Here is a 27,156-nt window from a genome sequence, read left to right on the forward strand (position 1 = left end):
TCTGGCCTCGCTGACTTCCTGTGTTGTGTGCGGTCGTCCCTTCTGAACGGCACCCTGGGAACCCCTAGCAGCTTCCCCCCACCGTGTGGACGTGAGCCTGTGGTGAGCTTGGTTCACCAGGAGGGGAGGGTTTCCATCTCTGACCCCTGCGGCCCTGGCCCCGTGTGGTCACCAGTCAGAGCCCCCCCACAGAGCACACTCGGTCTCGGAGTGGCAATCTTTTATTGGACACACCAGGAAAGGTCTCCAGGAACGGGGAGCTTCCTGGGGGGATGGGAACAGTTGAAGGGCTTCTTGGGTCAACTGTGAACTTTTGGTCCTTTGAGGGGGTAGCTCCGGTGAGTGAGAGGTGGCAGGGTGGGTTCAGGGGTGGGGACGGGTGGGGCGGATCCCGCACTGCCCTGGGCTCTGCCCCTGGGTCGGGGGCTGGGGAGGTCTGTCTGTGAGCAGGACCTCATCCCTGGTCCGCTCGGCCATTTCCCTCCTCCTCCAGACTGGCCCTGAGCCTCTCGGCAGGCCCCCCAGTGCCCCAGGCTGGCCCTGCCCCCGTCAGCGTTTGGGGGGCCCTGTGGGCATCTCCACCTTGGTCCTGCCCAGCAGAACCAGCAGCTTGAGTCCACGCCGTCAGCCCCCAGCTGCACCCCACGGCTGGCGTAGCCAGGGCTCAGTGTGTGTGCAGCGGCATTTGCCCCTCATCACCCCGGCCTCGGGGGGTCCCTGTGCCACAGCCCCTGCAGGGTCAGAGGTCACTCACCTGGGCCCAGCGGCCTGCCTACTGTCGGGCACGCAGGCAGTGGTCTGTGAAGAGGAGTGCGGGTTGCTGAGCGGGGGTCTGAGCCGTGCCCTTCCAGCCTCCGGGTCTGGGGTGGGGGCGGGCACTTACCCGTTCGGGTCAGGTTGATGATGTTGGCCGGGCTAATCCCGTGGCTTTTGCAGTAATTCCTAAATGTCTGCATGACGTCACAGCTCGCGGTAGGGGTCCGGCCTGCAGACACAGCAATAGGGGCTGTCCCTCTGGCAGGTCATTTGGGACAATGGGCAGTGGGGTTCTGCGAGCTTGGAGACAGCCCTGGATTTTCAGGGTGCAGGCAGGGTTGTGGGGACGAGCTGCTGTGACCAGAGTGGGAGGGGTGTGCCCAGAGGGCCCCATGCCAGGCCAGAGAGGAGGCAGGGGGCCCCACAGAGGGACACCCGGCCCTTGGGTGGGGTCCGGCCTATCCTCGGAGCCCCGGTCCTTGCTGTTCCTGCCAGTGATGCCTTTGTTTACTGCACGTCAGGATAAGGGGCCGGTGTCTGGGGCTTGGTTTGTTTCAAGGCCAGCAGAGCGACCCAGACGTGTTTGGGAAGTACCGTGGGGGCACAGGTGCAAGTTCGCTGCCCCCTGCCCTGCGGCCCCAGCCCCAAGAACCCAGCGCCCGCAAAGCAGAAGCAAGCAGCAGGAGGGGGCGGTGGTGCCTGCCCGCCTGGCTGGTGAGCCGCTCCTTGCCCTCCCCAAACGTCGCCCTGCTCCAGGGCCGGCAGTCCCCCCCCGCCCCACTGCACGCTGAGTGCTGAGCTGGAATTCCCGGCCTGGGTGTGGCCAGTTTCTCCTGGACATTTGGATCTCACCCCACTGGCCCTGTAGGTCTGGGGGCCCAGCATGGGGCCACGCACTAAATCAGATCGTCTTCATGCTCCCTGCGTGGCTGGATTGGGTCCCCCTGAAAGGTGTGGGCAAGTCCTGGTCCCCAGAACTTGGGAATGGGACCTGCTTTGGAAGCAGGATCTTTGCGGGTGTGGTAAGGGTCTTAGGACGAGGTGATGCTGGGTTCGGGATGGGCTGGAAAACCAGTGACAGGTGTTCTTTTATGGGAAAGGGAAGGGAGGCTTGAGAACAGAGGAGGAGCCCCGTGGGGAGGGGGGCAGAGCTCAGGGTCGCCGGGGGCCTCAGGAGCTGGAAGGGGCAGCAGGTGGAAGGGGCCGAGCCCCTGCCAACGACTCTGCTGCTGACCCTCGCCCGCCTCTGGAGACTGGCCAGTGGAGCCCAAACAACAGCCCTTAACTCTGGGCCCAAGTGAGGTCGCCGGCCTGTTCCTAAATACGGACATTTCCCCAGCCGCGGTGTCTGGACGCAGCCACGTCATGCCCAGGATGCCGTGGTCCCTGAGGATAGCAGTGAGGTGTCACAGCTAACACACAGACCCCCGTCTCTTACCTGCTTTTCTTGTTTGTGGGTCTCCGTGGCCCTGGTGGCCTCGGGGAAGCAGATGCTTCTACAGCCTGGGGGCCGGCTGGCCAGGAAGACCACCAGGGCCCCGCTCAGGTGGGAGGGGGCGCAGCATGGGTTTTCTCCAGACTTTACTGTCCGTGATGCTAAAGGAGGCTTATCTGAGCTGCTGGCCTGTTAGGTCCCCCTGTTGGCCTAGCACCTTACTACGTTCCTGTCCCCCCCCCGCCCCCCCGTGACCCTGTGGCTGCCAGGCTCCCCGCTGTGTCCTGTTGGCTGGGGGAGGAAGGCACTTACTGAGGAGGTTCACCACCACCGTCTCCTTTCTGTGCCAGTGGTTGTGGATGCAGAAGATGAGGAAGTGAGAGGGGTCCACCTCCTCTAGGAAGATCATGTTGTGGCCAGCATCTGCGAATCTGGGGCCCGGGGTGGGAGGCAGGTGGTGCAGGCTTCCCCATGGGGCCAGAACTGGGCCCTGGGAGCCCTCCTGTCCCTCCACGGCCTTAGACAACTTGGTGCTCATGAGCAGTCGGGCCCCAGGAAGGGGCAGGACCGGGTGTGGGCGGCGTCCCAGCAGGTGAGCTCCTGGTCACACACCGCCGGGACTCCCAGGGACTCCCCGCTCACAGGCTGGACGACGCTGACCCTTTATACTTACATTTCAGCGTGTACTGAAATTTTTTTTTTGTTTTATTTGCTATCATTATAATCGGGACACACATGCCCTGTATCCTGGGAGAGGATGATAAGATTCCTTGGGACTTTGCGTCCAGAAGAAGTGCCCACGGAGCTGGGTGGGGCTTTGTCACACCAGACGTTGGACACATGTGTCCCGTCCCAGGGCAGCGAGCCCCAGCCCTGTGTCATCATGTCCCCCGCGCCCTCCAGTGTCTGGGACACGGCCGTGGGGCCGACCGGGGACGGGGCACGGGGCTCCCCTAGATCTTGGCCCTGTCTGGCACCCTCTTCCCAGACTTACCTCCCGTAGAGGTCTTGAGGGTTACGTGGGTTTTGCGGACGAAGAACATCATGTGTGAGTCCTTCCATAGGAGTTTTGGTTCGTCAGAAGCCTGGGCTATTGAGAGCCAGTCGCCGTTGACCTGCCGAGCAGAGGTGGGCGTGCGGTGTGGAGGGAGCAGCTGGAGCTGGTGGGCGCCGGGCCTGTCCCCCACCCGCTGCCCCCAGCCGCCACCTTCTCCTGCTCCGACGCCTGCGGCGGCTACCATATTCTCATCGATGTTGGGGTCCTGGGGGCCCGTGTGCAGGACGTGGGGGCCCCCGAGCAGAGCTAGCACCAGCCCCAGCCACGGGGTGTTCATGGTGCCGCAGGAGTGGCCGAGGGGTGACTGGCGGCGCCTGGGCATCCAGAGCCTGTGGCACTGGCCCTTTTGTGCGCTGCAGGAGAGGGCTTCTGCCATGTGGCCGGCTGTCACGGGTTCCCTCCTGCCCACTACCTCCAACAATGGCCACTTGGCCGTTTGTCCACAAAGCCCCTGCCCAACCCATGCTGACTGTCACGCGGTTTCCCAGAACCACAGCCGTGTGCCTGGCTGCTTCCAGGATCCGCAAGTCCCCGCTGGGTGCCGACCTCCGATCATCGAGTCATGGAGCTCCGGACGCGGCCACCCTGGGTGGCCGTGACGTCTGCTCGCGACAGCCGCCCGAACGGCTGAGTGCTGGGTCGTGGTGTCCAGGGCCTTGGCAGGGGACCCGAGGAGGCTGGAGCGTGCCTGTCCCATGCTGCCGCACTGGGGCTCTGGGGGCCGTGGCTGCTCTGGGAAATGCCTCACTGCTCTGCGCCTCTCCTGGAACCGCCCATCTGGGCAGAGCAAGGCGAGGCCTGGGGCCAAGGAGAATGGGAACGGGCCGCGGGCAGCGGGCTGAGCGGGGGTGTAGCCCGTCTCCACTCTGGCCTGTTTCCAGAGCCTCCCTGCTGCAGGGTGACCTGAGCTGGGCCAAATTCGTCTGCTCGGAGACCCCCCAGAGCCCACGGGAACAGAGCGGGCCAGTGCAAGCGCAGGTTACCGTGTCCCCCACGGGCTGGGGGGCCTCAGGTCCTGAGCCCCAGCGTCCTCATTGTCGACGTGGCAGTGATGACTACCCACCCGCCCACTTCTTGGCTGCAGGGCTCCTTGGAGGTGTTCACCTCTGCCAGGTGCCTGCACCCCCACCAAGGCCGGTCACTGTGCTGCGTCCCCATGCTCACCCCTGCCCCCTGTGGTCTGTGCTCAAGACAGTGGTGCCATGTGGATATCAGAACCGGGCAAGGACTGTCACGAGGAAGGAAACCTTACAAGTCAGACTCAAGACATAAGATAAACCCAGCAATATGTGGAAAGGGTGATATATTAAGGCCTTGTAGGGTTTGACCCAGAAATTCAAGGTTGGTTATTGAGAATCAACGTATTTCACATGCAGGGTGGTGGGAAAGATCGTATGAGCACCACGTTAGCGGCAGGAAGGGATCTGATGAGACTCAGCAATATTCGTGATAAAAACTCATACTGCTGTCGACACAGAAAGGAACTGATCTGTTTGAAGGGGGGTTGCCAGATTCCCCCAACAGTCCTGCCTGAGCGTGAAGCGTGGAAAACTTCCCTGGTGGGACCGTGGACGCTGTCACCACTGTGTTGGACATGGCACTGGCCCTTCCCGTAAAGGGACGGAAGGGAGTACGGGGGAGAGGTTGACAAGGAATGTTACTGAGGTCATGCGCAGATCACCTGCGGTTAAGTTCGTCATGTTGGCGAGTTCAGGAAGGCGAGTGGCCCCAGGATCTGTACGCAAAAGGCACCGTTTCCGAGTGTGAGCAATCATAATTAGGATAGGAACTTGAAGAGGCTTTATTTGCAATTCAGAAAAAAAATCAAGTAACCAGAAATAAATCCAACAAAAAAATTGTGCAGACCTTCTACCCAGAAAACTATCAGCTAGTACGAAGATATTTAGATGAACTGAATAAATCACATACCGTGTCAACGGGTTAGAAGTCTCAGTACTGCAGTGTCCACTCTCTCCCTGGGATCCACAGGATCCTAGTCAGAATCCCAACGGGATGCGTGGCGTGTGGTCCCCACGTGCCAAGACGCTCCCACCGTTCAGTTTGGTGGAAGTCGCTCCAGCAGACTTGGGTTCTTACTGCAGAGTTTTAGTGATGAAGTCTCTGTGGTATCGGTGCAAAGCTGCGGAAGAAAACACACACACCCTCCCACGAGGGGGCCCTGCAGAGAAACAGGGTAAAAGCGTTCTTAGGACTGGAAGCTGGATGCCCTTCAGGACGAAAACGAGCGTGGGCCTGCATTATACCCGCACAAAAATAAATCCCGGCAGGGCGCTGAGTGGTGTCCCGCCCCAGAGCTGGGTGGAAAGTTCTGTCCCCGGGACCTCAGAATGTGACCTTCTTTGAGATTGGGTCTTTGCGGGGTGGCCAACCCAGTGTGACTGATGTCTTTATAAGGAGGGGAGGTTTGGACACAGACGCTTGGAAGACGGCGTGAGGACCACCACGGGACAGAAGACAAAGCAGAGGTTGCAGGCTGCGGCCACAAGCCAGGGCGTGCCGGCAGCCCCAGAGCTGGAAGGGGCCGGAAGGTCCAGTCTCCCCCTGGAGCCTCCAGAGGGGGTGCGGCCCTGTGACCGCGGATGGGGGCCTTCGGGCCTCAGAATGCGGAGAGCACAGCTCTTGGCTGGCTCCGCCCCATCTGTGATCCTTTATTATAGCAGCTGCAGGGCACCCATACGGCAGGATGGGGGGCAAGTCCCGGCAGGAACAGGTGGCCCGCCCAGAGGGGCATCTGCAGAGTTCAGGGAAGGGACTGGGGCTAAGGTGTGGGAGGTGGGGGAGGGGCCAGCCAGGGGAGGGCTGGGCGGGAAGCGGCTGTGGGGCCTGCTGTGGGGCTGGCCGCAGGCAGGGCCTTGGGGAGGGACGCAGCAGGGGATGCTGCAAATGCCCCAGACTCTGGCTCCCGTCTCCTGCGGGGCCTCCCTTCGGTGGATCCTGCAGGAAGCCACCTGTTGCTGCAGCTGTAGGGACGTGGTTGTGGGCGGAGAGCGGGTCTGCAGGAAGAAGCAGAGTGTCCCGTATGGTGGACTGTCCATCTGGATGTGAGAGGTAAAAGGCCAAGCCTCTGAACCAGAGGAGGACTGCAGAGCACGTCCTACAGCCTCAGGGAAAAAGAGCCTGCAGAGACGGGACAGAAAAGGCAGGATCCCTTAGCGAAAAGCCCGCTCAGCCGGACTGTGAGGAAATGGAAGACAAGGGGTGAGAATGCAGCCACAGGGTGACAAAGATGGATTATCTCCATTAGCAGCCAAGGGCCCTTCTCTGGAATATATAAGGAACACATATCAAAGCAACAAAAAAGCACTGATGGAGAAACGGGCAAAAGACGCTACTTGACGAAGAGGCGACCTGACGGCTCAAAGCACGGAAGGGTGTGCAACCTCATTGGTAACCAGGGAAGTGGAAATCATATGAGATTCTCTACACCCCCTGCCCCTAGCGCCCCAGAATGGCTGGAAAGAAAATGACCACACCAGTAGTAATGAGGATGGGAACCAGCATGAACTCGGATGCTCTGCGGCAGGGAGGTCAGTGGGTCTAGAGCCCTCAGAAGGCCAGTTGCGCAGCCTGCCAGAGCCCCTGGACGTGGCTGATGCTCTGCTAGGTATGTCCCCGTAGAGATGTGTGCCCACAGGCCCCCTGCATCCCAACACTCTCCACTCCGAAGTCCAGGGATGGAACCATGGTGCTGGCTGTCCTCGGGAGGGCGGGAGGCGTCTGGTGCTCACATTTCACAGCTGCCACGGCGACCCGCACCCCACAGAGCAGCCACCACCCGCCAGAGCCCCCCGGAGTGCCAGGGGCCTCCCCAGCCTGCTGGCATGAGAGGGGCCCCCCAACCATGCCTGTGAGGACACGGGGTGTCGTCGGAGTCCCTCCTGTTGTGGGCACTCTCTTACCTTTGTTTTGAATGAAGAGGTGCAGGGGAAGGCCCAGCAAGTTTGCAGGCTCAGGGAGGTCACGTGCGGGGGCAGCACGAGCCCTCCTGGGGGTGCAGGTGGAGCGAGGCGGGGAGCCCGCCCAGGCCCCTCGGGGAGCAGCTCGTGGGGTGATCGCCGAGGCTGCCCCTGCCACTGTCCCTGCTGTGCTCAGCATGGGCACCCAGGCATTTCAGGGGCGATCAGCCGTGGGGCAGCACGTGCTGGTGCTGACCCCACAAACCAGGGGGAGGAAGGCAGTGGCGGGCAGCCCTCCCCGGGATGAAGGGGTGCTGCGGTGGTGGCCATCCTGCGTCCCAGGGTTTAACTCTGCAGCTTGTTTTCGGTCACACTGCTTGCCTGGTGGGGGCCGGCGGGGGCCAGCAGGGGACTCCTCGGGGGTGACCTCAGTCCTGTCACCTAGCCACCTGGGACCTTGCTGGCTGCATGGCAGAGGGAAAGAAAGTTTGCGGACAGCAGTCTTTGTGAGTCACTTGGGCAAAGTGACTGGGGACGCCCAGAACTGGGAGAACTGGAGTCTGGGTTTGGGGGGCACCCTCCATGCCTCGCAGAGGACCTTTTGGTAGAAACAGAGCAGTTGGCTCATTGCTTGGAGGTTGAATGCAAGAAAGGGGACTCGGTCACATTCTACTCCCTCAGGGAGAGGCCCCCTGCCTCCTGGAAGGGGTGGGGGTGAGCAGGGCCATGGAGGTGGGGTTGGGCTTCCAAGGCACTCCCCAGATTGAGAGTCTGGAAGGCCAGGGTCTTGGGTTCTGTGTTTTGATTTGGAGAGCGTTTTGGGGGGCGTGTTCTTGCACGATACTGGCTACTGCCTTTAGGACCCCTCGCTTCTTGGGGTCTTTACCCCCCAGCTTCGGAGTGGCTGCCCAGGTGTCTCTCTGTGACCTGTGGTTGCCCATCTCCTTCCCACTCCCCTGAGATCCTGGTGGGGGTGAGGAGGCCCACTTGGCGCAGGTTGGGCTTCAAGATCTCTGCAGCTCCAGGAGCAAAGAGTGGGGGCCTGGGCCCGAGCTGAGGTGCTGCAAGTGGCCAAGGAAAAGTCCTTTGCCGGACGCCTGGGCTGGGGTCCTCCCTGCTCAGGAATGGCCATGTTCTGACAGGTGGGCGCTGAGGACCCTCACCTGTGCCCCCCATTCAGGTGAGCACTGGCCCCTCCTGGCAGAGTTATAGGGCATGCACAGCTTTCCTGAGTGGGGCTGAATGGGGTCTCCCCAAAATTCATATCCATCCAAACCTCAGAATGTGACCTTATTTGGAGTAAGTGTCTTTGCAGATGGAATTAAGGTAAGGCTTGACATGACATCATGCTGGATTAGGGTGGGCCCTGAATCCAGTGACGGGTGGAGAGACAGAGGCTCACATGTGACACGGGGGGATGAGCCAGGTGAGGTGGAGGCTCGCAGCAGCAAGCTGGGGACACGGGCCCCACCAAGCCCGGGAGAGGCAAGGGGCAGGTTCTCCATCAGAGCCTTGGAAGTGCTCGGTGCCGCGAACACCGGGGGCTTGGCTCTCTGGCCTCCAGATTGGGGGCGGGGGAGAACAGTTCAGTTGTGTGTGGTGGCCCCAGGAGGCTGACCCACTGGGCTTGTGCTGGGTCGGGCTGCACGTGCCCCACGTGCCCCTCGTGTCGGCTCGCCGAGCTTTCTCTTGTTTTTATACATGCAGAGATGAAGTGGGCAGGTCACTCAAGGTCATGCCATGAGCAACGGTGACAAGTTAGGCCCCCACCACTGTCCCTACCTTGCTCCGCGGCTCAGCTGGCTGCCTCCGTCCTCATTGTCAATCCCAGGCAGGCCTCCTGGCCAGGCTAGCGTGCTTCTGGAAAACTGGCTCCCAGCCACCCTTGTGTCAGTGGCCCCTTGAGGAAGTCACGGGCACCTCGCCCCGTCTCAGACCACAGCACAGCTGCAGTCCAGACGTGGAGCCTTCAGCCCCCGTTGCCCCGCTCTCTGCCTGGGCATCCTGGTCGGGGACCCGACGGTGAGTGCCCCTCCCAGAAAGGTCCTTCCCGGCCACGCCCCCGGCAGCAGTTACGGTCCCCCGGGGCCTAGGGCGGCCGCAGCAGATGGCACGTCAACAGAGGTTCCCGAGATGCTCATTTGCAAAAATAAGAGCTGGTGTCCTAGTGGCCTCTCCCTGGAACCGACTGGTTCCGAGGCCTCTGGCCTGGGACCAGCAGGTCACACGCTTGCGTTCTTTGTCCTCGTGGCAGGTGTGGGGATTGGCGTCTTTGTCCTTGTCCCAGGGCCCAGGTGACCTCAGTCAACTGTGGGCGCTGGCCGCGCACTTTGTGTCCATGTGTCCACTCTGCATCATCTGCCTTCTAGGCTGTGTGGAGGTCACCGCGCCGGGGCAGGACCGGGAACGCGGGGCAGCTGCTCGCTGCGGAGGGTCACAACCCAGCTCCACGGGAGCCCAGGGGGCTGACGCCTGGGGAAGGGGCTCAGCCAGGGGCTGGCCGTGGCTCTCCTGCAGGTGGTCACTGCAGTGGCCCTGCACTTTCAGCCCCTGGGGCTCTCCCAGCCCCCCATCTTTAGGGCGAACGGAATCCAGAGCCCTCAGGCGCCCTTCACTCATCCTGCCCTGCGGGGCTGCCGAGTGTCACCCGCCCGCCCGCGTGAGCCCGGGCTCGAGTCTGCAGCTGGGTAACCCCCCTCTAGTGAGGCATCTCGGGATGGGGGGTACGTACCCTGCACTTGCCGGCCATCCTCCCAGAGCGACTTCTGACACTGCTCTGTCCTTGAAGCATGTGCACATCCACAGGGCGGCAGTGCCACTGGCCCGGTGGGCATGTCCGGCAAAGAAGCTGGACGTTAGCTTTTCATTATGAGCACTTACCGCCAAGATGCAGCGTGGCTCCCGTGGTTCAGCCAGCCTGGTCGCCGAAGCAGCTGTCTCAGGCGATGCTAGTCTTCCCGCGCCCGCCCCACCACCGGGCACCCCTGCTGGAAGCAGAAAGTGGAAGCACCTCCTCCCACCCACCGTGCGTCCCTAGCACCTTATTTTTCATTTTGTCTGTTTTTGGAGTTGAGAAAAATGGTGTCCGACAGAGCACACGTTTTTGTATCCAGTTGTTTTTGGTGAAATATTATGTTTGTAAGTTTCACCCACGTGACTTTTGAAACGAATTTGTTTTTATTGCGATCGCATCTACATCACAGAAGATCCACCCTCATAACTGTTTGACGCACACAGCTCCGTGGTGCTGGGTACACGCGCCGGGGTGGGCAGCCGGCCCCGCCATCCGTCTCCAGAACTTTCTGCTCTTCCCAAACTGGAACTCTGTCCCCAGGCAGCACCCCCTGTCCCCCGCCCCAGCCCCCACCGCCCGCTCTATCTCCATGAATACGACCACGCTCGGGGCCGCACATAAATGGAGCCCTACGGGATTTGACCTTTCGTGGGCTGGCTTATGTCCCTGAGCAGAACGTGCTCAGGGCTCCTGTGTGTCCTGGCATGTGTCAGAATGTCCTTCTTCCGTGCCGTGTGGTGTTCATCCGCTCCCCGGTCCGTGGGCGTTGGGTCGTCTCTACCCTCCGGCTGTGCTGAGTCACGCTGCTCACACGTGGGTGTCGGAGTCCCAGCTTTCAGTTCTAGCGGGGGCTCTGCCCACAAGTGGAATTGCTGGGCCACGGCGTGGTTCTGGACTTCATTTGTTGGGAAACTGCCACTGTTTCCCACGGCAGCCTCACCATTTTACGTTCCTGCTGGTGGCAGGAGTGTGTGTGTGTCCGTGAGTGTGTGTGATGTCATAACCACCTGCAGGTGTGTGGGGTCCTTGCTCACGGCTGTGGTCCACGTCCCCTGTCGGGTTGTGTTGGTTTATTTCCCCGCACATAGCGTCCTGTGTGGGGCTGGCCCGCAGGTCATCCGTCTGCTCTGCTCTCAGTGGACATTTTGGGTTCCTTCTGGCTTTGGGCTGTTACCTGTCCAGGTCTTTTGGTAACTTGTAATCCCATTTATTTAGGTGCTAAATACAAAATAGTACTAAATGCTAAACAAATACTCTGTACTGAATACTAAATAAAACCTAAGTATTTCCTGAAACGTTTAGGAGCAGAGTTGCTGGGTCATGAGCAGGTGTGCTTTCAGTGTTACTAAAAACTCCGCAAACTCCCCCAAGTACTGGGCCACGTTGCGTCCCCACCGACCACATTGGAGAGCTCTTGCTTCACACTGTTGTCAGCCTTGGATGAGTCAGCCCTTAATTTTAGCTGTTTTGTGGGTGGGAAGCGGCAGGGCACCTTGGCTTTGCTTAGCGTCTCTGATGACTCACGATGCTGAGCACCTTTCCGTGGACCTGTCGGCCACGCACATACACGTCTTCTTTTGTGAAGTGCCTGTTCCCCTTTGCTGCCTTTTTTTTTTTTTTTTTAATTGGGTGGTTTGCTTTTTGCTGTTGATTTGTTGGAGTTCTTTAGAGATCCTGCCTGTGAGCTCTGCTGGATGTACGTAACTTGATTTTTTTCCCCTTAAATTGCAGTATGATCGGGCACCTGGGTGGCTCAGTCGTTAAGCGTCTGCCTTCGGCTCAGGTCCTGATCCCGGGGTCCTGGGATCGAGCCCCACATCGGGCTCCCTGCTCAGTGGGAAGCCTGCTTCTCCCTCTCCCACTCCCCCTGCTTGTGTTCCTGCTCTTGCTATCTCTCTCTCTGTCAAATAAATAAATAAAATCTTAAAAAAAAAAAAATTGCAGTATGATCGACCGTTCCGTGGAAAAAATTTAGCAACAAAAGAGAAAAAGGATTCGTCTTGCATGATTTCGATTCTTTGAAATGTGCTGAGGCTCGTACGTTGTGATGCAAGCCCTGGTGTGTGTGGGCCAGGGGCGTCGATGCCCCGTGCCTCCGAGGGACACGTGCTCTGTGTGCCGTGCTGAGCGTGGTGTTCCGTGGATACGCCCTCGGTCATTCCTACTCACATCTGTATCTGTGTTTGCTCTGTCTCCCTGTCCCTGCCATTACTGCGGGGATGGCAGGTCCCCGTGTGGACGTGACCTTACGTGGAACAGTTGTCTTTGTGGATGGGAGTACATTGGGCATCCTGGGGGTGGGGCCGGTGTTCCTGGATGACTCGCTAGGCTCTAAACGGAACTGCAAGGGCCTGTAGAATGGAGAAGCAGTGGGATATTTGACACAAAAGGAAGAATTTGTCTGGGGGGGGGGGGGGGGGGGGGGTTGACGACGCTTTGCTCCTGGCTTGAAGGAGGAGAAAGGGCCACAAAGGCAGAAATGCCGCTCTAGAAGCAGGTAAGGAAACGGATCCTCCCGGGAGCCTCTGGAGGGAGCGTGGCTCTGCTGGCCCCTTGGCCAGAGACTGACCTCGGACTTCTGACCTCCAGAGCTGGGCAGAGGTGCCCGAGGCGGAGGCCAGGGGTCGCCCGGTGGGTGCAGAGCCCGTGGCCTCCAGCGCCCAGCATCCTCCATGCAGGGTGGGAGCATCTGCTCGGGCCCAGCCTCTGTGGGGCTCCCGGTCCCCACCCCCTCCTTGCCTATGGGTCCCCGTCCCCACCCCCACCTTGTTCTTGCTCGTGGTCCCAGGGGCGCCCTGAGCCCTGCATGGACCCCTGGGGCCTGGATGGCAGGAGGCGGGTCCAGAGAGCCCTTCCTAGGCCTGGGGTTCCCCAGTGGCTCCAGCTACCCCTGGGGTGGGTTCAGCATCCATGCTGAGCTTCTCAGCACCAGTGGGGAGTGTGTTGACTTCTTCGTCTTGAAGAGCGATAGCTGGTGCCCCGTCCCTGTGGGGCAGAGCTCTGCGGGGGACACCGAGTGCTTCGTCCTGCCCCATACCCAGCATGTCGTGTTCCTGCTCCAGAATCCGTGAGCGCTCCGGGCAGCTGGGCATGAACGGCAGGCTGGCAGCCATGGAATATGTAGGGAAACAGAGTCAGGGAGCTCTTCCAACCTGGCTCCCAGTGTGGGAGGGGCTGTGAGCGGTGGGAAAGGGACTCGGGACCAGGGACATGGCAGCAGGGAGGGCTGTCATTGGTGGTGGGGCCAGCCAGGTGCTTGCCCCACCCTAGATCACAGACCAACCACCCCTTCACCCTCCACAGTCTTCTCAAGGGCCCAGGGGAGCTCCCCGTCTAGTTCACTCTTTCCTACCCAGGATGCTGTTCCTGGCCCGACTCGGTACATTTCCCCCGAGCTGTCCCCAGGGGCTCTGGGATTGTTGTGGGTCACCCCCACCCCTTCCCGTTCTCCGGCTTCCCGGGAGCAAAGCCCTTCACTCTCCTTGACCGTGTCCACACAAGTGAGCCTCACACCCCAGTGCCCCCACCCTTGATCACTGGCATGATTTGGGGGCTGCGTCCGGCCTCCTCTCCCACTGTGGTCCAAGCTGTACGTGGCCTGGCATCCTTTGGGTGTGCGTGGGTAGCCTTGGCCCTGTGCAGATGGATGTGTTTGTTGTCAGTCCCTCGAGGGAGGAGAGTTAGCAGACACCCTGCCTGGGCATCGGTCCCAACGTCCCCAATACTTGTTTGGTGATATTCCTGGACCCGGCATGCGGGTCCACCTGACCTCCTCCAGCCTTGGCCTTGGCCTGCTTTCAGAGAGAGGCCCGAGGCCCTCCTAGCGCCTCACCACTGCCAGGCCCCACCAGCGCGTCCTGTTTCTGAAGCTCTGGTCACAGTTCGTGGTGCCTTATACGTGACAAATGATAAAAAAGATCGTTAATGCAAAGTGAGCGGCCATGTCTCATCTTTGATTTGGTTTCACGTTTGTCTTGTCATAACTTTCTCGCATCTGCGTCCTTGCTGCCCTGGTTTTTCCTGCCGGCTGAGACCCTCCTCCGGCCCCATGGGGCTGCGGTCCCTCCTGAGCTCCCTCTGGGCAGCTCGCAGGGCTGTCTTCGGGTCTCGGCCCATCTCAGAGCTCTCAGCCTTGTCTCCCTGCGCACCGTCCTCTCTTTCCTTTGCCCTGGTCTTCATTTGCCTGAACCTTCTCAAGCGACGGCGAGAGCTCCCTGGAATTGCTTTGGCTTCTCTAATTCTGTAGGACCGTTTCCCCTTTCGGGCAGGGCTTCTGGCTCAAAGAACATGCCTGTGTCCAACTCGGCAGCTGCCGTTCATTCTGAATACTGTAAATTGCTGTTGAGTTTTCCTTAATTTTTGTCGAGCTGGTGGTAGACAAATAGCTTGCCTTATTGCTTTAATTAGTGTTTCTCTGCTAGGGAGCTTAAGCGTATGTGTATTTTTATTGGCTATTTGAATTTTTTCTTTGGTGAATTGCTTCTCTGTAGTCTTTGTGCGCTGCTTTGGGAGCTGGCCCGTGGTGTGGCCCCAAAGCAGAGTCCACAGGGAGGACTTTGTCAGAGCTGCGGGGCGGAGGGACCACCGGGATTGCTCATCCTGATGGCCTGGCCCCTGGGTGCCCATGCAGGAACGCAGCCGGGCAGCCTTTGCCATGTGCTCTGAGGGGATTGCCCCAGCGTCCCAGCAGAGGGGGGAGCCCTCACTTTCTCCTGAGCTGGAGCCCCTCCTTGTGCATCTCCCGGCAGTATCCCCAGGTGGCCCGTTGGCCCCACTCCCACCAGGAGCGTGGACTTAGGAGCTTGCCCTCATTCTTGCTCATGGAGGGGCCCTCCAGATTTTTCCTCTCCCTTGATGAGAGGAGCCCCCATCTTCCACCCGTCAGACCTGGAGCAGGCACTGTGACCGGGGCCCTGGTTGGGCCCTGGGGGTCAGGGTGTTTGGGGGATGGTGGTGTAGGCACATCACTAGGAGGAGGCATGAGACAGAGGTTGCAGCCCGTGTGGTGTGGACCCAGTCGGGACTCGTGCCTCCATCCCCCACCCACCAAGCATGTCTTCGTGAGGACCACCCTCTCTTTTCTTAGATCGTGGGCTTTGGGTGAAGCCACCCCCACCCCTGACTCTAGGGAAGACACGTGACTCAGGCCTGGCCACTGAGAAGCATAAGAGCATCACCTCTCTCCATTTGGAGATGAACACAGGAGGGGCCAGGACCTGGGCAGGCCTGTGGGCTGCAGGGCGGAGGCCTCTGCAGGGACTTTGGAGAGAAGTATGAGCTCGTTACGCTGTATCTCGAGGAAGAGGGAGGTGGTCTGTGGCTGCTGGCAGCCGTGTGGGCAGCCGGAGAATGGAGCCAACAAGGAAAGAAAGAAGAGGCAAGAGACAGAAATATGGCTCTTCTGCCCCTGGATACAGCCATGCCTGCAGGCAGTCCTGCCTCAGCACCTTTCATGTGTAAGAGCCAACACAGTCTGTGTACTGCTAAAGTGTGTGTGTGTAAGATTTTCTGTTATTTCAAGCCAAGCGTCCTAGTGGATGCACGTTCACACACTTGAAAGGGTGAGACTGTAATGAACACGTTCCTTGTCACTTGGCAACAGTTTGTGCGTGAGTTCTGTGGGCATTAGCTTTGGGGAGGGCTCTGGCTCCTTCTGCTCACGCGCTCTGATTAGGGAAGATGGTTCGCCTTTTCCTTTGCTTGTTTCTGCAGCCCCAGAAGAAACGATCCCTGGACAAGTTTGACCAGCCCAACAGTCATCTTTTAAAAGGAACGTCCTTTATTGTGCAAGGGGGGACCACAGCATGGGGCTGGGTGGGGTGCATGGCCATGGAGCCTGGCTGGGAAGGGAGCAGGCACGGGGCTGGACAGGGCTGCACACAGAAGTGAGGGAGGGTGTTCTTGGTGGAATCCCTGGAGGGTTTGTGGAGGGGAGAGGGAGAGCTGAGCAGAGGGCCCCGAACCCACAGGTCTGAGTCCCCATGCAGGCGAGACCCCTCTTGGCCCTGTGCACAGGGGCGGGGATTGGGGAAGGGACAGCACAGGAGGTAGGGGGCAGGCCTGGGCTCTGAAAGGCAGCTCAGGGGCCGGGGTGGGGGCTCCGTCCGCCTCCCAGGCCCCCCTGTGTAGCTCAGGCCGTGGACAAGCCCATGGGCCCAGCTCCAGGGTGGCACCACTCACCTGCGTGGAGCTGACGGCCCTAGTGTCTGAAACTCTGGCAGTGATCTGAGGGGGCACAGTGATCTGGAGTGAGCCCCTGCCCACTGGGTGGCCGCTGACCCGAGGGGACCCGAGGGTGTGGGAGAGCAGGGGGCCTCACCGTCAGTGTCCAGAACCACAATCTGATCCTTGTGCAGGCCGAGGTCTTCACAGACGGACTCGAATGTCTGCAGGAAGTCCTCCTGTGTGCTGGGGTCCCGGACTGCAGGGGACATGGGAGGTGGGGCCTGCCTGGTGCCGTGGGGGTGGGGGGCAGGGTCCTGGGGGCACCGGATGCTGTGGGGGTGTCAGGGTGCCATGCTCTCTGGGACCGAGAGGGGAGTCTGTGTCTTGGTGGGAAATTGGGGCTGGCATGGGGAGCAGAGAGAGACCCCTCTTTCCCTTGGGATGACCTAGGAGGTGGTGACTGTCCCTTCTTCCCCTTGCCCAAAGCAGCGTGGAGGTTGAGCCCTGGTCCCGGGATGGTCCTGGTGAGAGGACCATGTGAGCGAGTGTGTGCAGATGTGAGCGGGGCCTGGGGCAGCAGTGGGTGAGGCTGAGCAGGACGAGGCTGTGGCCGGAGCCTTCAGCCGGGGTCTGGTCCCTGACCTCCCCAGACCCGTTCAGCCCTCTGCTGCTGGGGGGTACAGCAGGCCCCTCTCCCCACATGCTGGCTAGACCTGAGTCCTGCCTGTGAGGGTGGCTCTGGGGCCTCGTTTCCTGAAGGGGACCCCACGTACCCATCAGGTTGGCCACCAGGCTGGTCACATATTGTACTGGTTGATCACGTAGAGAATCAGGTAGCTCTTGGGCTGTACCTCCTCCAGGTAGAAATCATTGTGTCCCCAAACTGTGGAGGACACCGGGGAGATGCAGGCTGGGAGATGGGTGGCCGCCCGGTGGGGTGAATGCAGGCCCACCTGGGCGGGGGGACACCTGTCCACTTTCTGTGCACAGGGCCAAGGCACTGCACCCTGCCCAGCATCGTGGGCACCTGGATGCGGGAGTGGGCTCTGTCCCCTGCGAGCCGGGCTGGGGGCCCGAGTCCCGATGCCTGCACACCCCTTAGGCATGGAGCTGCCGGGTCCTTGCCACGGGGCTCGAAGCCCAAGAGCCAACCGCTGAGTGGGGCCATGCCCTCAGCAGGCCCGGTGCCTGCACACACTCTCCAGGCTGAATTTGTTGGTGTCAGTCCTGAACGCCGTGAGGGAGACTTTCTCGCACCAGCCTTCCTGCCTGCAGACAGAAGTGGGTGGGTTTACTCTGTCCGCCTGCCCCTTTCCACGTTTTAAATGAAAGTATAATTCGCCCACGGTGACAGTCACTGCTTTCCGTGTGGGCTTCTAGGAGTTTGGCAAATGCATCCATTTGATCCCCTTGAAGGTGACCTTGGTCCTCTTTGCTCCTGGGCTGCGCCTCCAGGCTCTGGCCGCCTTGGATGCCTGGATGCTGTGTTGTCAGCAGCAGCTGAGGGAATGCACCAGGGACCGCAGCACCCCCAACCCCCCACAGCGTGCACACACACACACCCATCCTGACCTGCACAAGCCCCGGTCCCAGTGCTTGGGACCCCATGCCTAGAGGGGGCAGCATGGTGGTCCGGGCCACACAGTGTGAGGGGTCTGGAATCAGACCTCTAATGCTTCCCCTGTGGAACAGCGTCCCCGTCCCCTCCCCGGGGCCGGCCCAGTCCGCCCAGCTCCTGCACCGCACCCAAAGCCCCTGGCGCCCTGCGCTCTCGGTATGAGGGTCTCCCCGTGCAGGTTGCCGTCCTTCGCGCTCATGGTGTTGATGAAAACCCTGATGTGCCCGCCGGGCCTGATCAGAGCCGAGTTATTGGAGGCCAGGGCGGCGGTGTGCCAGATCCTAGACAGCCGTGGGGCCGCAGGAGGACAGGGTGAGGCCTGGACCCTGCCCTCCTCAGGCCCCCCACCTCCATGCCAGGCGCCTGCTCCCATGGCGCCCAGGAAGGCCCTGTGATGCTGGTGCGGCCGGTGGATTTAAGGACAGTCCCCGTGTGCAGCACCGGCTCCTTCTCGGGCCAGGGGAGCAGCTGGTGTGTCCAGGCTTCTGGCCTTATGGACCCCGTGCCCAGCGCTTGCCCCCTCAGCCCCAGGGGATGCTTCGCTCCCTTCTGGACTGAGCTCAGAGCGCCTTCCAAGACCATGGCAGGTGCTCCAGCCCCCAACGTTGCCTTTGGACTCCTCCACGGGCCTCCCCACTGTGGACTTGCCCTGCGGCTCATTTACAAGTCACCAAGAGTGGTGTCTAGGCTCCGGCCCTGGGCTCTGACTCTCCGGTCTAGGCTCCTGACGCTCGGGCTGGGTCTGTCTGTGGTCTGCCAAGGGCAGAGGCACCCAGCGGCGTGGGACAGGCTGACCCTGGAGCACAGGACTCTCAGTCTGCTTCCTTTTGCACAGACTCAGATGGGGGGCATCTGGCTGTCTGGGACCACGATTCCAACCTGCAGTCCTGCTCCCTGGACGACCCCCAGAGGGCCTCTGCCTTAGCCAGGGGCAGGCCACCCACCATCCACGACGCTCGCTCAGGGTTTGACCCCCCAGCCCCTGGCCTCCTGGGACTCCTGTGCTCACCTCCTGCAGCCTCTCCTGGGGCTCCTCCTGGCTTTCCTCCTGAGCCTGGAGGCCATAGACCAGTGCCAGGCCTACGGTCAGCAGTAGGAGCTGCATGCCCACGGCACCGTCTATCTGGGTTTGGAGACGGCTGGGGACTTGCAGGCTTTGGTGACCGGGCCCCACAGCCTGTCTATATAGCCGTGTGGTTGGGGGCGAGGTCACGTAGCAAGAGCTCCTGCCCCGTCCCTGCGGGGCAAGTGGAGACTCTTAATGCTCATGTCTTAATTTTGATCTTAACGTTAGCCAGCTTTTGCGTATTCTCTTCTCCGTTGCTTTGGACCCCAAAAATGTCATGTTCCCAAACAGCCAATTTCCAAAATCAACAGCCAGCCCTGGGCTGGGCCAACTTCCCAGGCTGAAGGGTGCTGGAGTCACCTTGGCGTACCGTCTGCGCCGCCACGTTGCCAGGGCACGGCTGGCGAACAGGAGCTGTGAGCAGGGAGACCCCGGGGTTGAGCAGTAGGGTGCAGGAACCAAGGGTGCCCCCATTCCGATGGGTCCTGCAGGCCCCCGGGAACCCACAGCCTCCTGCAGGCCAAGGACAGTGACTGAAGTCTGTTGGGGGCTGAATTGTGATCCCCCCAGACACGTATGTGGAGGTCCTAACCCCCAGGACCGCAGAATGTGACCTTATTTGAAACCAGAATCATTACAGATGTTATGAGTTCAGATGATGTCATGCTTGGAATGGGGCCCTGACCCAGGATGACTGGTATCCTCGTGAACCGGGGGTAACGGGGCACGAGATTTGCACAAGGAGACGCCCAGCGAAGACTGGGGATTTGCTCTCCCCAGGAGCGGGGAGAGGCCCGGGACAGATCCTTCAGCGGGAATAGCCAGGCCGACACCTCAGTCCCAGGCTTCTGGCCTCCCGACTGGGAGAGAGGAAATCTCTTTTAACTCCCGTGTGTAGCACTTTGTTCCTGCCCCCCCCCCCGCCCCCGCTCCGCAGCAGACTCAGCACCTGACCAGCACTGCCCCCTGCTCCCAGAGGCCACGGCCCCGTAGCCGCCGTCCCGTTCCCTCTGCCCAGACCTGAGGACTGGGAGGGACTGTGCAGCGTTTTTCCCTAGGGAGCCCCCTGCCCAGCCTTCCTGACTGGGTTGCAGAGAGTCACAGGGCCTGGGTTCTGCTCCAGCACTCAGGACACCCCCGCCCCTGCCCCCAGAGCTGGGCTGAGAAGGTCCCACGATGAAGCAGTTTTCTTGTGGCCTGCCTCTCCCAGGGTCAGGATCCCATGGTGACCACTGACTCCCAAGCTTGGCTTGTCCCCTCGGCTGTCACTCGCTGATCTCCCAACATTGCCATGAGCTGCGTGTTCATCCCTAGTGATGGCAGCTGGGAGGTGATAGAGTCAGGAGTGCAAACCGTCTGGGGGGTTGGCTGGGGGTCAAACAACATCCCCCCAAAAGATACGTGGAAGTCCTAACCCCCGGGAGCTCAGAATGTGACCTTATTTGGGAATGTGACCTTTGCAGATGTAATGAAGATGAGGTCATGCTGGGGTAGGGTGGGCCATAAATGCAATGTGCCAAGTGTCTGTGCAGGAAGAGGGACCCGGGACACAGGCGCGTGGCGGGAGGCAGACGGGGAGGGAGGCGTCGACCAGCCCAGGACCGCCGGCGTCTGCAGAGGCTGGGAGACGCCTGGGGTCGGTCCTCCAAAAGAGCCGCCTGAAGGAACCATCACCACTGGTCTTGATGGGGGACTTCTGGCCTCCACAACCGCGAGAGAACGGGCTTCTAAGCCGCCCAATATGCGGGAGCTTGTTACGGCCGGCCCAGCTCTGCGCACGTCCATGGGGCTACCCGCGGAGCTGAGGGCTCCAGAAGGTGCTCTCTCGGTCCCCCCATGGGCGCCACGCCATGCACAGAAGGGGAGCCCAGCCTGAGCTCATGCGCCGCCTCAGTGGCAAGATCTTCTACCCTTGGTTCACATCCATGGTGAAAACCTTGCAGGCAGACATCAGAAGGAATTATTGGCTTTCTTAATCTTCATGAATTCCGGAAACTATAGGTGCTCATTCCTTTGTTTGGGCCAGATTTGCGGAGTGCCTGTGTGTGCCCGCAGGAAACCCCGCCGACCGGAGGCCTGCACCTGCTCCTTGGGGCCTGACACATCGGGACGCGATGGGGGGCATTACAAATGCTGCGTTCTATGGAGGAGACGATACGAGGAAGACACACAGTTGGGGAGCCCTTCTGGGTCTGTGTTGGAAGGGCAAGTCCACCTGAGAACGTGACCTGTGAGCAGAAGGGGGAGCAAAGTGGGGGAGGGTTGAGGGCAGGGGGAGGGCAGGGCGGGCGCAGTGAGCCCGGGGGGCCGGGACAGGGCGGCAGGCGCGAGGTCCGAGGGCCCCCCCCGGCCCCTGCAATGAGGTGGGAGCAGAGCGCAGACGCGGCCCAGCGAGCTCTCACTTGGCCTTCATGCTCGAAGGACCAGATTAGAGTCCTGGTTTTGTTTGTTTTTCCTCCCAGCCTTTGTTGGTGCTCGTCCACGTTCTGTGTCCCGCCATTGTTTCTGATGAGACGTCACTGCTCCCTGAGTGTTCTGGGTTCCTAACGGGTCACGCGAGACAGGTGTTTGTCAGCGGGTGTTCCCAGGGGCGCTTTTCTCTGTGCTGCTTCTGCCGGAGGGTTCTGGGGTCCTAGAATCGACCAATTCACATCTTTTGCCAAATTGGGGATTTGTTTTTCCATCCATTATTTCTTTAAATGTGTCCCCCACGTCCTTCCCTTCTCTGCCTTGGAACTCCAGTGAACTATCAGGCCTTCAACATCGTCGCACAGATTGCTGATGTGCTGCTCATCCCCCCCGCCCCCATCTTTCTCCTCTGGTTTTTAGATTGGATAGTTCCCACAGCTCTGTCTTCCAGTTCACCGACTTCTCATGTCTCCGCACAACCGTCCAGGGAGTTTCTAATCTGATGTGTGTACAGTGAGTTCTAGGGTTTCTGTTTGTTTCCTCTCAGAGCTGTTACATCTCTCTGAGCTGTGCCTTGTTTTCGTTCCTTAGGAGCGTATTTTTCCTTTATGTCCTTGGACACACATCTTTGCCACAGTTGCTTAAATGTCTGGTCTCGTTACTCTGGCACCTGCTTTCTGAGCATGGGCTTGCCCTTCGTGTATTTGCTGCTTTGGGATTGTATCCAGGACGCCATGAACGGTGTGATTTAGATTCTGGATCCTATCTTGTTCCTCTCGAGAGTTTTCAGCCGTCAGTGTCCTTGGCTGGATTCAGACTTTGAGCGCAGTGTGTTTGCTGTGACAGAAGCGTCCCTTCCTTCCTCCCAGGCCTGCTGGCTGCACGGTCTGTCCTGGGCACGCAGAGAGGTGCCCGGGGCGCGAGTGCGGGTTCAGAGCTCACCCTCCTTCCCGTGACGCCCCTGTCCGTGCTCGTGGCTCGGGCTGCCTCCAACGTTGTTCCCGGGTTCTTCAAGCCAGGAAGATCGGGAGTTTGTGTCCGCGTGTTGGCCACCCCGTCTCAGCTGAGTGGGGCCTGTGCTCACACAGAAAGCTGTTAGGAAAAAAACAAAGAAAAGTAGAGAAGGAAAAGAGCTACATGGCACCTCATCCCGTACTATCTCTCCTTGCAATGTGGTCACTGTCCTGTGCCTTTAGATGGTTATTGGTGTCTTACCCAGACTAGTTATTACCTCTGTGTGTGGTGGGGCTGGTCCCGTTGCCGCCGCCCCACGTTACTGGAAGCAGGACGCAGACTCCCATCTTAACAGGGATGCTGTAGCCGGCGGGCGGAGAGGGTCTGTGAGAATCCAGGCGCGAGGAGGGGCTGGCCGGCACGGGGGAGCCTCGGAGCAGGTGGTGAGAGGTGGGGTTCTGTTTTGAGGAGTCAGAGACCTGCTGGGGGGTTGGCAGAGGGGTATGGGAGCAGGAGGCCGGAGGATGATGCCGAGCTGCCGTCCTGAGCGACTGGACGGTTGGGGTTTGGGGGAACCTGGGAGTTCCGTTCCAGATGCCTCGAGCAGAAGGGGCCTGTCGGCATCGGCGCGCGTTTGGGACTGGCAGGTGCTCGGCACTGCTGGGTCCGTCGGCCTGGCCCCGGGTCCCAGCATCACGTCCCACGAGAGACAAGCCTCCCGTGTGGCCACTTCCTAGCAGGGAGGCCGGGGCAAGCCCCGCATGGGGCTCTGACTTTCCAAGCACCACGTCCATCTCATGGGGCTTCTGGAGAAAGAATGGAATGGACTAATGTCCAGGACAGCGCAGGGGAAAGCCAGGCCCCTGTCCCTCCCCACAGCTCGGGGGGCCCCTGACGTGGGGCTGCGGTGGCCAGAATCTACTGCCGGCCTGCAAACACCCGAGCCTGCCCCCCTCCCTCCTCCTGCCAGGAGGTGGATGCCCCCAGGTTCAGTCCATCTGGGGACAGTCATGAGGGACAGCCTCGTGTCAGGCCGAGGGGTCTGAGCAGTACAGCTGGGAGCCGGTCCTCTGAGAGGCCCTCTTCCCCCAGCATTCCCGGCAACATCTCAGCACCTGCTGGGGACAGCCACCCATCGTGGCCTTGGTGACGCTGCTCGGAAGGAGCCTGTAGCCATGGCGACTTTGAAAGATGCTCACGTGTCATGGGGCCTGGCTGCCAGGGGCAGAAGCCCCCCGAGAGGACCAGGGACCAGCTTGTCTGAGGATGGAAGGGAGTGGGGTGAGGTGGCAGTGCTCTGTCTGAGTCCCCAGGCCTGTGTGAGTCCCCAGTGACTGTCTGAGTCCCCAGGCCTGTGTGGCCTGTCGTGTGGCCGCTCACGGGACCCCGAGCTCCGTTTCCTGCACCTAGGCTGGAGGCAAGGGCGCTGAGGGCAGCTCTAGGCTTGTGTGTGTGTCCTGGGCCGGAGTCTGCTGGGGGGAGGGGGTGCGGACGGGGTGGGTGTGGGAGCGTCCGGCCGACCCATCCCTTGCCGGGCCCCTCGCCATGGTCGTCCCTGCCCAAGGCCATGCAGGACCGACCACAAACCGTATTTCAGTGTGGGCGCGGCCGGCCGCTGGGGCGTCCTGTGGTGTGCTGAGTCTGGCGGTCCTGTCCTAGGGGCCTGAGCTCAGCCCTCCCTCCTGGCCTTCACCCCCACATGCCGTCGGTGGTCCCGACCCTGAGGGACCCTCCCACACGGTGTCCCACGTCCATCGTCTGTCTTTCTCTTCTGGGCCCAGCTCTGGCTGCACCCGTCAGCTGGGCCTCAGCCTGGAAACCTCGAGGTGGCCCTCCAAGCCGGGGGTGGGGGGCCGTGATGGACACGGAGTGAGCCAGAGTCGCATGCACCAGCAAGGACGTTCCCACAGCAGGTGCCGGGCACAGAGCACTGGCCGTGCGCGGGCCATCAGCGGAGGGGTGGCGGCCGCACGCCAGCGCTCGCTGCCCGTGGGTCCGCGCACCAGGAGCACAGACACCTCCCTGAGGCTTGCGAACGCGCCGGGGGATCCAGTTGTAAATGTAACGCAATGGGAGGTGGAGACCAGTGTCTGCATGAGCCCCTGGGGGCCGCCGGGGGTCGGTGACGTGGTGTTCTGCCCGTTGGAGAGGCCTCCTGATCTAATACTGAGGGTAAGAAGGAAGAGAAAGTGGCACAGAGCTCCCCACGATTCGGGGTTGAGCGCCGCTGGTGAACCAGAATCACAGAACTACCTGGGATGCGCACGGGGGCCTCGGAGAGCCTCAGGGTGACTAGGGTACCACGTTCACCCCCAGATGAGGGATCCGGTCTGCTGTGGCCTCACCCTCCTGCTTCTGTGCTGTGTCCCCTACGACTGTCCTGTTCCCACTTTTGGATTTCGTCCTGGCGGACGCGCTGGCTGGGCTGGGAATACGGGGGGCCGGACTCTAGTCAGCTCCTCTGAGCTTTCTCTCGGCGAGGCCTCAACCTTGGCCTCTGAAGACACGGACAAGCATGGAGAAGCCTGCATTTCTGGGATGACCCTAGCCCCACCGAGCGCCGGCCAACACCCGAGGCGGGCCCCGTCTGCCAGCAACCCAAGATGGCCTGGTCACACGCACTGCGACCTCCCGCCTTCCATAAATCTCCAACTCCCTGACTCTGCCGGAGCCCCCTTGTCCCTCTCCCTGGCCTCACTCCCACCTAGAAGGCCCAGTCACCTCTGGACGGGGAGTTCAGCCATGGTGCGCCCCCCTGGCTACTGCCTGGGAAATCTGTCCTCGCTGCTTCAGCCAGACCCTGGCTCTGGTCCATGGCCTCCCCGGGTAGAGGGGCAGAGCAGGGGGTGGTGGTGTTAGGAGTCAATTGGGTGCTGAGGGAATTAGGGTCAGGGTCCCCAACAAGAAAACAGGAAGCCGGGACAGCTAAGACGAAACGCACCAGCATCCTGTTTGACAGCTTAGACGAGACCACAAGAGCATCCTGTCTAGCAGCCTCTGCGGGAGTGACTTCGGCAAAACATCCCGAAACAAAACAACGAACCATCAAACATTGTTCACTGTCACAAGTTGAGGCAGTTGAACAATAACCCGCTAGTAGCCAGGGGCGCGATCAAAGCCCTGATGGGCATACCTTAGCGGCCAGTCCCCGAGGGGCCACTCTCAGACTGCTTAAGATGGTTCCTGGAAAGAGCTTCTGAAAACCCCCGAATGTGAGAACGGCAGCCCTCTTGGGTCCCCTCCCTCTCCGGGAGCTTTCAGCGCTTAATAAACCTCGCCCTGCTGCCCGCCACCCTTCGTCCGGTCTACCTCTTCCTGCCTCGGACGACCCAGAACTGCGGGTGCTAACGGAACAAGATCCTGAAACAGTGGCAGAGATTTGAGCATGAGTGACTTTGGGAATGGTAGGGCTCCTACCCTGGACCCTCCCAGGCCACTCTCTGTAGACGGGGGACCCCCACAACCCCTGTGAGCCCCAATGTCCTGGGCGAGGTGGCAGAGACCTCTCCCAAGGAATGAGTGAGAGGGAGGGCGAGGCAGCGGGCCGGGTGCGTGCTATCCTAGCCCCAGGTCCCCACGGCCCAGCGTTTGCTCCAGCATCCGTTCCTGTCCCTGCCCGCCATGCTCAGCCGTGCCCCGTTCTTTCCGGATTGCCAAGCATCGTGCCCATAGCTCGCTGGTGGAGGATGTGATTCCAGGCTCACTTCTTGGGGATAATTGAAAAATTCCAGGTTCCGGAGGGCTTTACAAAGCACACGAGGCAGGCACAGGGCAGATGAGTGCGCACAGGCGAAGGTCACAGACTGGTGTTCTCGCTGCGGCGGCGGCTTGGGGAGGCCTGGCCTGAGCTGCAGGTACCCACAGGGTCTGGACGTGCACTCGAACCATCCTGGCCCTACAGGCAGGGGAGGGTCTGCCTGCACAGTGCAGGGATGGTGGCAGGCCTGGGGTGACCCTGGTTGATGCAGGATGGGGACCTTTGTTTGGGTGAGCTGTCCCTGCCCAGCCCTCCCCCGTCCCCCAGATGGGCACCCAGTGCCACCTGCCTGATTCAGTTAACAGAACTGGCTGCTTCTTTGCCCAGCACATGGGGTTAGGGACCTTGCCCACCTCTTGCCTTGGTGTCACTTTTTCCGAAACCTACTTTTTCCCAGACATACGTGTCTTGACCTGTGAAGTCTGAGGCCAGGCCCTTCCTCCTTGGCCCTCTTCCTCGCAGCCAGCACCTGCTGGAGAGTGTCCCACATTCAGACATAGCAGCCGTGGGGGGAGTCAACGGCAGACATTGGTGTGCTGGCCTCCGTTTCCAGGTTCCTGCTTCGGGGCACCATGGAGTCCCCCCTCAAGGGGCTTGGTGTCTGGGAAGGCAAGGACTGAGTGTTGGGTGGGCAGCTGGCCTGGCTTGGCGTCTCCTCTGCGCTCAGACTCACCCAAGCGGGGAGCGGGTCCCTCTGCCAGGGGCCCCATGCCTTCCCGGCCTCTGGGGAAGTAGGAACTGAAGCAGCGGGTCCTCATTATGCATGTCAGTGATCTGGATAAAACCCACACGGGGACCGTCTTCTTGCTTCTCTCATCTAAGGCCAAGAGAGAGGGACACGGTCTTCCGGAAAGCCAGTGAAGGGTGGGGGGCAATGAGAGATGAAAGAAGACAGCTACGTGCCTGGGAGCCTCTGCCCACCCTGTGCCCCTGAGGGAGGGGAGGGGGCAGCAGCCCTTCCTGTCCCCCCCGCCGCCAGGGCCATGCAGGAGGATCCCTCTGTTCTTAGAGAGCAGGACTCCAGAGCTGGGCCTGACCTGGGGCTTCCCACGCTCACACTGGGCCACGGTCGGGTCCAGCGGGGATTCATGCCACTGTGGGCCGGGGGGCGGGGGGCATGTCCTGGGGCATTGGCGCCCCGCCCCGGCTCCCTGGCCTCTCTCCCCCGGGGCCGAGGGCACGGCATCCGGTCCCCTAGAGATGTGACGGGGCCCCGTGGGGTGGGGGG

The 27,156-nt window shown here is 60.9% G+C and overlaps 2 protein-coding genes across 2 annotated transcripts; both read right to left on the reverse strand.

Moving 5' to 3' along the window:
• Positions 1 to 772: 772 nt before the first annotated feature.
• Positions 773 to 3,525, reverse strand: LOC118018090 (uterocalin-like). The gene is made up of 5 exons (XM_035016563.1): positions 3,186 to 3,525; positions 2,865 to 2,996; positions 2,504 to 2,614; positions 884 to 985; positions 773 to 798 (listed from the first exon to the last, which is right to left on the reverse strand). The coding sequence occupies exons 1-5, from the start codon at positions 3,523 to 3,525 to the stop codon at positions 773 to 775; spliced, it is 711 nt and encodes a 236-aa protein (XP_034872454.1).
• A 12,633-nt stretch (positions 3,526 to 16,158) lies between these two features.
• Positions 16,159 to 18,847, reverse strand: LOC118018091 (minor allergen Can f 2-like). The gene is given in 7 exon segments (XM_035016564.1): positions 16,159 to 16,184; positions 16,279 to 16,380; positions 16,898 to 16,927; positions 16,930 to 17,007; positions 17,323 to 17,389; positions 17,894 to 18,023; positions 18,723 to 18,847. Coding segments are annotated over 7 exon segments (558 nt in total).
• Between the last annotated feature and the right edge of the window lie 8,309 nt (positions 18,848 to 27,156).

The sequence above is a fragment of the Mirounga leonina genome, unplaced genomic scaffold (genome assembly GCF_011800145.1).
Source record: "Mirounga leonina isolate KUSES-001 unplaced genomic scaffold, KU_Mleo_1.0 Mir_170, whole genome shotgun sequence".
Lineage (NCBI taxonomy): Eukaryota > Metazoa > Chordata > Mammalia > Carnivora > Phocidae > Mirounga > Mirounga leonina.

Coding starts and splice junctions, on each gene's coding strand:
- LOC118018090 (XM_035016563.1), bottom strand. CDS start 3,525: ATGAACACCCCGTGGCTGGGGCTGGTGCTAGCTCTGCTCGGGGGCCCC. Junction 986..2,503: donor GGTGGTGGTGAACCTCCTCA/GTAAGTGCCTTC, acceptor CTGTGTCTGCAG/GCCGGACCCCTACCGCGAGC. Junction 799..883: donor CATCAACCTGACCCGAACGG/GTAAGTGCCCGC, acceptor TCCTCTTCACAG/ACCACTGCCTGCGTGCCCGA.